Here is a 12,514-nt window from a genome sequence, read left to right as displayed (position 1 = left end):
TTAAGTGCCTTCAAGAGCTTAGTAAATCATCATAAGTAAAGCCAGGCATATAAAACAAAAACCAAGAAGAACCAATTGTATGTATTAGTTGGGTCCCCAGGTAACTGAAAACTGTTTTTAAGCAATCCCCACCATACCTTTAAAACAACTTTTATCCTCAAGCGCAAAGTAGCCACATTCAAATAGTTAAAGGATAAGTAAAAAGAACTTCAACTTTATTAAAAGTAAATAAATGTAACATATAATATGTACAGATGGCACATGGTGCCAATTTTATTTGCAGATAGTATTCCAAAGTTCACAAGTTACACCTTTGCCACAGCCTTGGCTAAATCTTGAACTAGTGCAGAATTCAGCTGTGCTAGAGTGCTGATCTTAGCATGCTTAGATGTGGCATACTTGTTCTTGATAGTCTGGAAGAGAAAAGTACAGAAGTTAATGATGGAAAAGAGGAAAACATAAGAATCAATGATACAGATATTCAGTTAAAAATCAATTCCTTAAAAAAGTAGGCTATGAATTTACAGGCAGGCATAAAGTCTCAATGATTTCCACTTTCCCCGACACCCTATAGTACCACTGATTGACTCACCATGTGCTTTGTGAGCCCACGGTTCACCATGACCACATTCTTTGCCAGGTGTTGCATAACAACAAGAAGGGATTCTTCAGTATATGACAGGTAATGCTGTAGAGTTGGTGTCTAAGAAAACAAAAGTTAATGTTGAAAATGCTCATCACCAAGGGTTTTCATAAAATTTCTAGATGTTCTTCAAAAGTAGGTAGGGAAGTAGATACTCTATATGATTATAATTGAAATTTAAGACAAGCTTAAGACCCTTTCTTCCCCAATTACTCCTCTTTTGTGGCTTCTCTAGGATCCTGTGCTCAAACTTAATTACACTTTTGTAATTGCCGAATTTTCCACCCCAAAGCTAGACCAAGTTATGGAGCTGACTTTCTCATTTACAACTCTATTGCTAGGGCCTATAGTATTATCAAATGACATATAAGAGAAATACTCATTGACTCAACGAATATGAATGAACTTCTGGTATGTTATTTGACCTGCTTGAGCTACTCTCTCTATAAACAGCAGCAGCTGCTCTGCCTTTCTCAAAGGGGTATAGCAAGATGAGATTAGGCAATGAAATGGAAGCATTCTAAGAAAATATCACAAGATATTCTAATCATTGCCTCAGAAGATGCCATATGTAGGAGCTATATGAATTGTCCTTTAATGACAACAGCTCTATCCTGAGCAAATAGTGAAATTTCAAAGCTCAGGATAATCTCAGTTTGTGGGACAGAGCTTACCCATTCACCATTATCAAGAACTTTCAGTGCTAAGCAAAAAGCTCCCGCTGCAATCTGAGAAGGAGGAAAGTGCACCATATCGTAGTCCAGCATAGTTAGTTCCATCAAATATTTGGCCAGGGTATGTAGCTCAACATCAACCTGGAATAAAACCCACAGGTTCTGTCAGAGAATTCTGCACTGGCAGTAACTAGTATGCCCATCACTGTACCTACAATTGTTTGCCTATAAATTCTCAAATGCAATTGCCCATGAAAGGCTTTAATAATAATATTAACACACAGACCGACTGGAAATAAAGACTACCTTTATGCCTTCTTCAGGCAGTTAGGTATAAATATAATGCACTTGAATTAGATCTCAATGGCCAGCAGTATTCCCTAATGTTCCATACCAGACGTTTCAAGAAACCTGTACCTCTCCAATCTTAGATGCTCTCCGAAGGAAATGCAGGGGTAGAGGGCGACCCAGACTAAAATTTAAAGCTCTTAGAATCTTCATTTCCATCTGTCTGATTTGAAACTTGGTGTAGGTGTTGTCAGTCACAAAGGCAAAGTCACCGATTTCTGGAGGGTACATTTCCTCATATTTGCTTGCAACAAACATGGCAGTGACTCCAACCAGCTGCAGCATCTTCTTGGGCACATAGGTATCCTACAGTGGGAATATCAAGTCAATGAATAAGTTATCGGTATTTGAAAAAGGAAGCACAGAACTGTGAAGGAGAGATAGGAAAGACACATTCCCACAACAAAATCTCAAAGACACCCCATGCCTCAAGACAGATTTTAGCTGAAAAGGTCTGTTTCTTATGATTCAGAGAGGACCCTGAGAGGAAGAACCCTCAACTGCTGAATTACACTCACCTGCATGAACCGATCAATTATGGAAACAGTCATGTACATGGTCTCCTGCAGTAATCTGAATTTTATTTGAACTTGCACTAGCCAGTCAATGAGGATGGCTCTCATGTTTCCAGTGACTTCACGACCCATTAGGTATTTTGGTTTGACTGCTTGCTCTTCCTGCAAAAGAAATGCTGATTATCCTAAGAAGTAAGAGTCCACGTTACATTTCTGACCAGAAATAACTGGTCACCTCAGAACAGCTCTGGAACATTTAAAATCTTTAATAGCTCTAAGCTCTATTATCATTTGGTCATTGCAAACAGCTCCATCACCGAGAAACAAAGAAAGCACATGTCAAACAGGACAGTGTGACAGGTTTTCATGTTGGCAAATCTTACTATACCCAATTCACCATCACTACTACTGGCCCACATCCTGTCCCTCCTTCACAAATAAAGATACCGTACTATCACCTCAGATCTTTTTAAGACTCCAAACCCAGAACCTTGAGCTTTATGTGTGTGTGCTCAGTTGTGTCAGACTCTTTGCAACCCCACGGATTATAACTCACCAGGGTCCTCTGTCCATGGGATCTTCTAGCCAAGAATACTGGAGCAGGTTGCCATTTCCTAGTGCAGGGGATCCTCCCGACCTAGGGATCGAACCTGCATCTCTTGTGCCTCCTGCATTGGCAGGCAGATTCTTTACCATTGCACCACCTGGGAAGCCCCTGAGCTTCACGGAGTTAAGAGAAAATAATAGTAGCAGCTCCCAGATCAGCTGGAACTAATATGCTACCACACGTGCTTCAAGGTTTAACCCCCCAAACAGCATGGGTAAGAAAAGTTAACCATCAAAATCCAGCACACACACCTGCTAAGTTAGACCACTAACTTTAAAAACAAGGGAGAAGGGACTTCCATGGTGGTCGAGAGGGTGGGACTCTGCTTCCAATGCAGGGGGCCTGGGTTTGATCCCTGGTCAGGAAACTAGGTCTTGAGCACTATAAATAAGACCTAGTCACCCCACTCCAGTACTCTTGCCTGGAAAATCCATGGACGGAGGAGCCTGGTTGGCTGCGGTCCATGGGGTCGCTGAGAGTCGGACACGACTGAGCGACTTCACTTTCACTTTTTACTTTCATGCATTGGAGAAGGAAATGGCAACCCACTCCAGTGTTCTTGCCTGGAGAATCCCAGGGACAGGGAAGCCTGGTGGGCTGCCGTCTATGGGGTTGCACAGAGTTGGACACGACTGAAGCGACTTAGCAGCAGCCAAATAAATAAAAAACAAAAACAAAGGAGAAAAAATTCAGAGAAGGCTGGTTCTGGCGAAAGTCTTACAGGACAATCCTGTAGAAGATGGAGATACCCAAAATAACCAGGCAACAGCCTGCTGAAGATATTAATGATGCCACTACAATAGAATGCATTATAAACAAGCAACTGAGTAAATTTGCTAACTGTATTGCTTATGTTGTTAACATACAGAATGCCTCCTTGTTTGGGGGAAAGGACAAAGGACACCAATAGAAAGTTTCAGAAATGAGATGAAATGGAAGAAGACCAAAAGTTTTAGTTTTGAGTATATTCTTATTGGACAAAAACAATTTCCCAGATATCACATGTTCATAAGCCACACTGACCCAAAATGCCTTGTTTGGGCTATGGTTTTTTACCACCTTCTCCATACACAACACTATGATATATAATTTATATATAATTTATAACCAACCCTATGATATGAGCACAGAGGTGAACTGAAGGTTCCAGTTAATACAAACCAGTAGCACTTATCAGTTTTCGTTGGAGAGCCTAGTGATTAAAGAATGCTGTTAGAATTTACAATGAGCTACCAAAGTAAAACAAAATGTGTTTATAAGCCATTTAATGATTCATGGTGGCTTATAAATGTATGAACAAAATAAAGCCATTTAAAAGTAAGGAAGAATTAATTATGAGAATGGGAAGTAAGAGTAATGAAATAAATAAGATGGAGTCCAGAGTAAGACTATGCAAAATTAACATCAGACACTTGACGCAAGGCAGTGCACAAATTTGATTTTTAAGATTACTGACCTGCCTTCTTGAGAGAAACACTATCATTGTGCCCATAAAATTAAAATAGACTAGTTATCTGAACCAAAACAAAACTAGCAAAGGATAATTAGCCTTTTCCATTACTTCTCCTCTACACGTGAACATCACCAGATGGTCAATAATGAATTCAGACTGATTATATTCTTTGCAGCCAAAGATGGAGAAGCTCTATACAGTCAGCAAAAACAAACTGGGAGCTGACTGTGGCTCAGATCATGAACTCCTTATTGCCAAATTCAGACTTAAACTGAAGAAAGTAGAGAAAACCACTAGACCATTCAGGTATGACCTAAATCAAATTCATTACGATTATACAGTGGAAGTGACAAATAGATTCAAGGGATTAGATTTGATAGAGTGCCTGAAGAACTATGGACGGAGGTTCGTGACATTGTACAGGAGACAAGGATCAAGACCATCCCCATGGAAAAGAAATGCAAAAAACGCAAAATGGTTGTCTGAGGAAGCCTTACAAATAGCTGTGAAAAGAAGAGAAGCGAAAGGCAAAGGAGAAAAGGAAAGATATATCCACTTGAATGCAGAATTCCAAAGAATAGTAAGAAGAGATAAGAAAGCCTTTCCTCAGCCATCAATGCAAAGAAATAGAGGAAAACAACAGATGGGAACGACTAGAGATCTCTTCAAGAAAATTAGAGATACCAAGGGAACATTTCATGCAAAGATAGGCACAATAAAGGACAGAAATGGTATGAACCTAACAGAAGCAGAAGATATTAAGAAGAGGTGGCAAGAATACAAAGAACTGTACAAAAAAGATCTTCAGGACCCAGATCTTCACACGATGGTGTGATCACTCACCTAGAGCCAGACATCCTGGAATGTGAAGTTAAATGGGTCTTAGGGAGCATCACTATGAACAAAACTAGTGGAGGTGATGGAATCCCAGTTGAGCTATTTCAAATCCTAAAAGATGATGCTGTGAAAGTGCTTCACTCAATACGCAAGCAAATTCGGAAAACTCAGCAGTGGCCACAGGACTGGAAAAGGTCAGTTTTCATTCCAATCCCAAAGAATGTTCAAACTACTGCATAATTGCACTCATCTCATACACTAGCAAAGTAATGCTAAAAATTGTCCAAAAGCAAGGCTACACCAGTACATGAACAGAGAACTTCCCGATGTTCAAGCTGGATTTAGGAAAGGCAGAGGAACTAGAGATCAAATTGCCAACATCTGCTGAATCATAGAAAAAGATAGTTCCAGAAAAACATCAACTTCTGCTGTATTGACTATGTGGATCACAATAAACTGTGGAAAATTCTGAAAGAGATGGGAATACCAGACCACCTGACCTGCCTCCTGAGAAACCTGTATGCAGGTCAAGAAACAAGTTAGAACTGGACATGGAACAACAGGAACAGGAACAACAACAACTCCTTTTCCAAATAGGAAAAGGAGTACGTCAAGGCTATATATTGTCACCCGCTTATTTAACTTATGCGCAGAGTACATCATGAGAAACGCTGGGCTGGAGGAAGCACAAGGTGGAATCAAGATTGCGGGGAGAAATATCAATTACCTCAGATATACAGATGACACCACTCTTCCGGCACAAAGTGAAGAATTAAAGAGCCTCTGGATGAAAGTGAAACAGGAGAGTGAAAAAGCTGGCTTAAAGCTCAACATTCAGAAAACTAAGATCATGGCATCTGGTCCCATCACTTCATGGCAAATAGATGGGGAAACTATGGAAACAGTGACAGACTATTTTTCTAGGCTCCAAAATCACTGCAGATGGTGACTGCAGCCATGAAATTAAAAGACATTTACTCCTTGGAAGGAAAGTTATGACCAACTTAGATAGCATATTAAAAACCAGAGACATTACTTTGCCAACAAAGGTCTGTCTAGTCAAAGCTATGATTTATCCAGTAGTCATGTATGGATGTGAGAGTTGGACTATAAAGAAAACTGATGCTTTTGAACTGTGGTGTTGGAGAAGACTCTTGGGAGTCCCTTGGACTGCAAGGAGATCCAACCAGTCCATCCTAAAGGAGATCAGTCCTGAATATTCATTGGAAGGACTGATGCTGAAGCTGAAACTCCAATACTTTGGCCACCTGATGCGAAGAACTGACTCTCTGGAAAAGACCCTGATGCTGAGAAAGATTGAGGGCGAGAGAAGGGGACGACAGAGGAGGAGATGGTTGGATGGCATCACTGACTCAATGGACATGAGTTTGGGTAAAATTCGGGAGTTGGTGATGGACATGAAGGCCCGGCATGCTTCAGTCCACAGGGGCACAAAGAGTCGGACATGACTGAGCGACTGAACTGAACTGAACACTCCTAATTGTGATGGATATAAAATATCTTTCAATCTGTGGACTTTCCTTTAGAAAAGCCATGGTAATATCTTTCACTTTGAATTTCCCCCATTCAAAATGGCAAATAAAGCTGTCATTGGGAATTCCCTGGCAGTCCAACAGTTAGGACTTTCACCAAAAAAAAAAAACGCCCCAAATCCCACCTTCTTGGCATTTGGTGCCACTTTTGACATTTTGCAAAGAACTTCAAAGTGGAATCTACTGTTAAGAAACGCTGCTTGTATCCTGCTTAAAACTGTTAATGGAAAATCTCCAAACTAGATGCAGTTTAGAAAAAAACAATGGTTTAATACTACTGACCTCAAGTTGTCTTAGATAAGCATAGATATCTTTTACATATTCACTACAAAGGTTTGGATCCGCTCCGTCTTCTGCATCCACATCACTCACTGCAAGAATTACATCTGAGAAAGCCTGACACAGATACTCTTCTGCAGGGGCACAGCCAGATGTTTCCATGGGGCTTGGAGAGGGAGTATCGACCTGGAAACAGAGAGACTTTTTGAAATAATTGCAAAAAGGAGCATACTGTCTGAGAATGGACAGATTATTGGTATCAACTCAAGAGACTATCTGCCGGATAGACGTGCAGTTTATTTTCATCTTCTCAAATCTATTATTCCATTTGTCTTCAGGAAGTGAATAATATGAAAAGTGAGATGCCAACTTAGACTGAACCAATTTAGAATCATGAGCATGCTAACAGGTAAAACAGAGAGGAAGCAAGTTCATATCTAGACTTTCCTCCAAAGGGAGCTGATTAGTAATGCGTTGTTTAGCAAGGTCATGTAAAGTTAATCCAAGTGAATGACAAGTTAGCTTTCAGTCTTTATTTCAAAACAGGGACTGCTTCCCACTGCACAGGAGAACACAAGTTCTATCCGGACTACTAAGGATTAATTGACTTCGTTATCATGAATCATTTTCTTCAAGCTCCAGTTACCCCGTTGTCCAAACAGTTATTGAGCACGTCCATCAAGTCAAGCTTTGTGTTAAGTACTGGCTTTATGGTGTCCTCAAGGGGATTTGGATTCAGAAGAAATAAGTAAATGAAGTAAAAGAAATTGATTCTAGGAACAAAAGTAGGGGTGAGGAGAGTTAGGGTGGAATTTGGAAAATTAGGGAAAGCTTTAAATGTTGATGCATGAGCTGTTCTGAAGGGTGAAAAGCTTATCAGTTAAAAGAGGGTGGGAAAGCAAAGGCAACAATCAGTATGGGATTTTGATGAAAAGCTCAGTATGGCCAATTAAAGACTGTGCATGCTACAGGTTTCTGTGCTATGTTCACAAGGTCAATACTAAAGCCATAGCCTCATATCCACTTCCCTTAGATATAGAGAGCTAGGCAAAATGACTATTTTGCCCAACCAGCTTTAATAAAGTTTTAAAAATTAAAACTTAAGAATGGAGTTCATTGCAATTTCAGGAAAGCAGCCTTTTCAAAGATGGTATAGTCTCCCTCACAGAAGTAAATACATTTACATGCCTGATATTTAATTTAAAAATTCTTGGTTTTGAGGCTGTTAACTCATCTTCTTGCCTACTCTGAAGAGCTCCGTTTTCTGCTTTACATCCTTATATAAATTCCAAAGTTACAGGCTTATTGTTTGAAGGCCACGTTATGGAGTTTTTAAAAAAAAAAAGGACTCAAGAGAACAATCTGTTTCAATCAATAAATTTCAGACAGAGATGGCTTGTACCCAAATACAGTCAAATCTTTAGTCCAGGCAGCTCAATACAGTAAACAAAGGCGGGGCAGTATGACAATTAAAAGCACAGATTCTGAAGCCAGATAGTCTGTGTTTGAACCCAATTTTGTGCCACTGATGAGAAGTGACTCAAAAGAATGTTTGAAAAGAAAAGAGAGTTTGTTGTTCAGTGGCTAAGTCCTGTCCGACCCTTTTACGACCCTATGAATTGTTTGCTCAAACTTAATACTTCTCTACACCATTATCTACAAAGCTAGAGATGACAATACCAGTGCTGAGAGTAAGATTTTGTGAGCTAATTCATGCAAAGTGTTTAGCAGAGCCTACCTCCTAAGCACTCTGTAACTATTACTATTATTTATATTTATTCAAATACTGTGCCATCCATTAGTAAAATGAAGGAAAAGAAACAACAGGTTCTCAAATAGTAGAGTCAAGTTTACCAAAATAGGCTCGGGGGAAAGTTTGTCTTCCTTAACATGCTCGGGTTCCGGCTCTGGCTCCGGCTGGGGCTCCGGCACAGGTACAGGAGCCTTTTCCAGAGGTTTTGGTACTTTTTTAGCAGTAACTTTTCCAGAAGCTAAAGTTTTTGCTTCCTGTGGATGAAAAGGAGAGAATGGAATGTTTCTCCATCACGGGTCACAGCTGGAAGGCATTCTCACAGAGTAGTTGAATCAGGGAGACAGTTATACCTTTTTCAGAGGCAGTTTGGCCTGCGGTTGTTCACTGACTTTGTTACCGATGTCTCCAAGAGCTGTTCGGGGCCTCAGCCCGGGCTTAGATGTTGCAACAGCGGCCACAGGCACGCGCTTGGCCCCTGCCATACTGATCTTCGCCTTATTTTCAGCACTAATCTTCGTGTTCTGTAAGAATCAAGACCACTTTGAGAGCTGGCTCAGCCAGGTTAGAGTAATCAAGGGTTAAAATGGGGGCAAAACAGAAGCTTTCAGGAGGAAAGCGAACTGTAAATGGGTTCCCAGGGAAAACCAGGGTTCCAGGGGCTACGCTAAGGCTGTGACAAGCCAATTTCCTTCCGGAACCTTGTATTTCACCTATTGAGGGATCGCCTGCTTAGTCCCTGCCGGACCTAAAATACCATGAATTTACATTTGAAAGGAAATCTAAAAAGCCTTCAGTTGCAGGCACCTTCCCGTGGGTGGTTGCGCAGTTGGTGGGAGCTCGCTCAGGGGTTTCCATTGCCTTTTTACAAAAGGTTTCGCGTCTACCCTCCATCTGCCCCTCCCCCGCTTGTCCACTACCCTTTTTCATCTTCTATCCGACCGTCCGCCCCCCAAGCTCTCCCACCACTTTAGGGGCTCGCCGGCGCCCATCCTCCACATCCTTCCCCCCAATCTCGGTCCCGGTCCGCTCCTGCCAGGGAAACTCCGGTAGGAGAGACAGGGAGAGGAGGCGCAGCCAGTTACGAGAGCCGCGTCTGCTCACCACCCGCAGCTCACCCTGGTGATCCGGAGCGCCATGGCTTCTTCTGCACCAGGCAGCAGCTCAGTGAGGAGGAGAGCACTGGAGCCCCCGACCAGCCGGGAGCTTGAATCAACCACAGGCCAACAGCCGTTCCTCCGCAGCACGCCGGGAGGAATCGGCCCCGCCTGAGGTTTAAACCCCGCACCGCTCCCTCCTTATTGGCCTGTTCGTGGCACTCGCTCGCTTCCCATTGGCGGCGGCTGGTTCCTCTGAGAATGCATTTCCAGGGCGATCCCGCGAAGACGTCCGGGCGGGGGCGGGGCTAGGGCCAGGCCGTCACGTGGTCTGAGTCGGCGCCTGCGCCCTCGGGCAGCGGCTGTATCCACCTGGAGAGGGAAGTGGTGCCTTCACCGCCCCCTTGAAGAGGTGAGACTGTTAAACACCGTAGTTGGCCTCAGGGCCTTGGAAAAGACATGGTGGAGCCGCTGGCTTGCCGTAAGAGACAGTTATGGCTTTAGTCCTGCCTGTTGTTAAACAAACTTTCCTCTTCTGCAGTGGCATGTAGCAGGAAAGAATTTTATATACACGTTCTTTCGTTTGATCATCCCAACAGCTCTCTAAGGTGGAGGAACTGAAGCTTAGAGAGGCTTTGGGTGACTTTCTCTGGATCATAAGTTAGTAACACGGGACTAAACATAGATTTCTTTAGATCCGTGATGTTTCCACAACACTAATAGTCTCTTAAGAATATTGCCAGCCTCTTAACCTGCCAGATTATTTCAATCAGATTGTTTCCCAAAGCCAATTTTTTGATTTGAAAATAATGTTTTACTTTTTGATTTGAAAATAATTTCAAACAAAAAAGTTGCAAGCAAAAATATCGCAAGGAATGCACACGTATACCCTTTACCCAGATTCAAACATCCTTAACCTTTTATCCCATTTGCTTTCTCATTTACTTAATCTCTTTCTTATGTATGTAACTACCCATCTATGTGTCAGTTCAGTTCTGTCGCTCAGTCGTGTCCGACTCTACCACCCCATGAACCGCAGCACACCAGGCCTCTCCCTGTCCATCACCAACTCCCAGAGTTTACCCAAACTCATGTCCATTGAGTCGGTGATGCCATCCAATCATCTCATCCTCTGTCGTCCCGTTCTCCTCCCGCCCTCAATCTTTCCCAGCATCAGGATCTTTTCAAATGAGTCAGCTCTTGGCATCAGGTGGCCAAAGTATTGGAGTTTCAGCTTCAAAATTTGTCCTTCCAATGAACACCCAGGACTGATCTTTAGGACTAATGAGATCTCCTTGCAGTCCAAGGGACTCTCAAGAGTCTTCTCCAACACCACAGTTCAAAAGCATCAATTCTTCGGCGCTCAGCTTTCTTTATAGTCCAACTCCCACATCCATACATGACTACTGGATAAACCATAGCCTTGACTAAACGGACCTTTGTTGGCAAAGTAATGTCTCTGTTTTTTAATATGCTGTCTAAATTGGTCATAACTTTTCTTCCAAGGAGTAAGCGTCTTTTAATTTCATGGCTGCAATCACCATCTGCAGTGATTTTGGAGCCTGAAAAAATAAAGTCTGACACTGTTTCCACTGTTTCCCCATCTATTTGCCATGATGTGATGGGACCAGATGCCATGATCTTAGTTTTCTGAATGTCGAGTTTTAAGCCAACTTTTTCATTCTCCTGTTTCACTTTCATCCAGAGGCTCTTTAGTTCTTCACTTTCTGCCATAAGGGTGGTGTCATCTGCATATCTGAGGTTATTGATATTTCTCCCTTATATAATTGTATATAAATTTTTTTCCCTGAAATACTTGAGGATAAGTTACAGTTATCATGGCCCTTTATCCCTCAGTTCTTAAGTGTGTATTTCCTAACAGTTATCAACTTCATACATTTACTTTATCACAACATTGTATTCAACCTAGTTTGTATTCAATTTTTATCAGTTGGCCTAATAATGTCCTTTCCAGCATTTTCTTTTCTCCAGTACAGGACCCAGCTAGGGGCAATGTTGCATGTAGTCTCCTTTAGTCCAGAACAATTCTTGCAGCTTTTCTTTTTCTTTTATAATACTGATGGTTTTGAAGAATACAGTACTCCCTGCCACTTTTTAGAAAAGAGAACTTTCTTATTTTTGTGTTTGTATAATTGTTCCCTGTGATTTGCATTCTTGGCTGTTAAGCCACGTAGGTGACATCGTGTTCTTCTCAGGGAATTAATTCTGCAGACACATGGTGTTCACGTGTTCTCCATAAATGAGATTAATTTTGATCACATGGTTACGCTTTTACCTCCTTTCTCCACTGTATTTAGTTGTTTGTTTCTTACAACTAATAAAGTGTCTATGGGAAGACACATTAGAACCATGCTTTTCATCAGATTTCCCCCTAGGTTTCACCTCCCCAAGCAGCAGCACTTGCTTAGGAAATGTTGACACTGTTGTTCCAGTGCCATGGGCCCTCTCCCACTAGCTGAAGCTGATTTAAAAAAAAAAAAAAGCATACACTTTGAATGATCCTAGGATGCCAGGCCTTTAGCAGACCTAAGTAACAACCCTTTTGTGAACATTGCACAGTGGAACTTCTTTTAACACAGTAGTTCTTAACTGGTGAACATTTTGTCTCGGGGTGGGAGAGGCTGCAGGGAGGGGGAGATTTGCATTTCTGATTGTCACAACTGGCAAGGTGCTACTGCCATCTAGTAGGTGAAGATCAGAGAGGTTTCTAAACATCCTACAATGTATAAAACAGCCT

The 12,514-nt window shown here is 41.8% G+C and overlaps 1 protein-coding gene across 2 annotated transcripts; it reads right to left on the bottom strand.

The window, feature by feature from the left end:
• Positions 1 to 186: 186 nt before the first annotated feature.
• On the bottom strand, positions 187 to 9,909 carry CCNB1 (cyclin B1). 2 transcript variants are annotated; one of them, XM_086362052.1, is made up of 10 exons: positions 9,778 to 9,909; positions 9,013 to 9,183; positions 8,764 to 8,916; positions 6,913 to 7,095; positions 3,351 to 3,428; positions 2,184 to 2,342; positions 1,735 to 1,971; positions 1,318 to 1,458; positions 593 to 703; positions 187 to 413 (listed from the first exon to the last, which is right to left on the bottom strand). In XM_086362052.1, exons 1-10 carry the CDS (start codon positions 9,796 to 9,798, stop codon positions 306 to 308), a joined length of 1,362 nt encoding a protein of 453 aa, XP_086218178.1. In that variant the 5' UTR covers positions 9,799 to 9,909; the 3' UTR covers positions 187 to 305. The 2 variants fall into 2 exon arrangements, with proteins under 2 accessions (XP_086218178.1, XP_086218180.1); XM_086362054.1 differs by lacking the exon at positions 3,351 to 3,428.
• Positions 9,910 to 12,514: the final 2,605 nt, after the last annotated feature.

The sequence above is a fragment of the Bos grunniens genome, chromosome 20 (assembly GCF_055505025.1).
Source record: "Bos grunniens cultivar Pamir isolate PY7600 chromosome 20, Bosgru_T2T1.0, whole genome shotgun sequence".
Lineage (NCBI taxonomy): Eukaryota > Metazoa > Chordata > Mammalia > Artiodactyla > Bovidae > Bos > Bos grunniens.
Note: the sequence above shows the minus strand (reverse complement) of the source record. Positions and strands in the feature narration are given on the sequence as shown.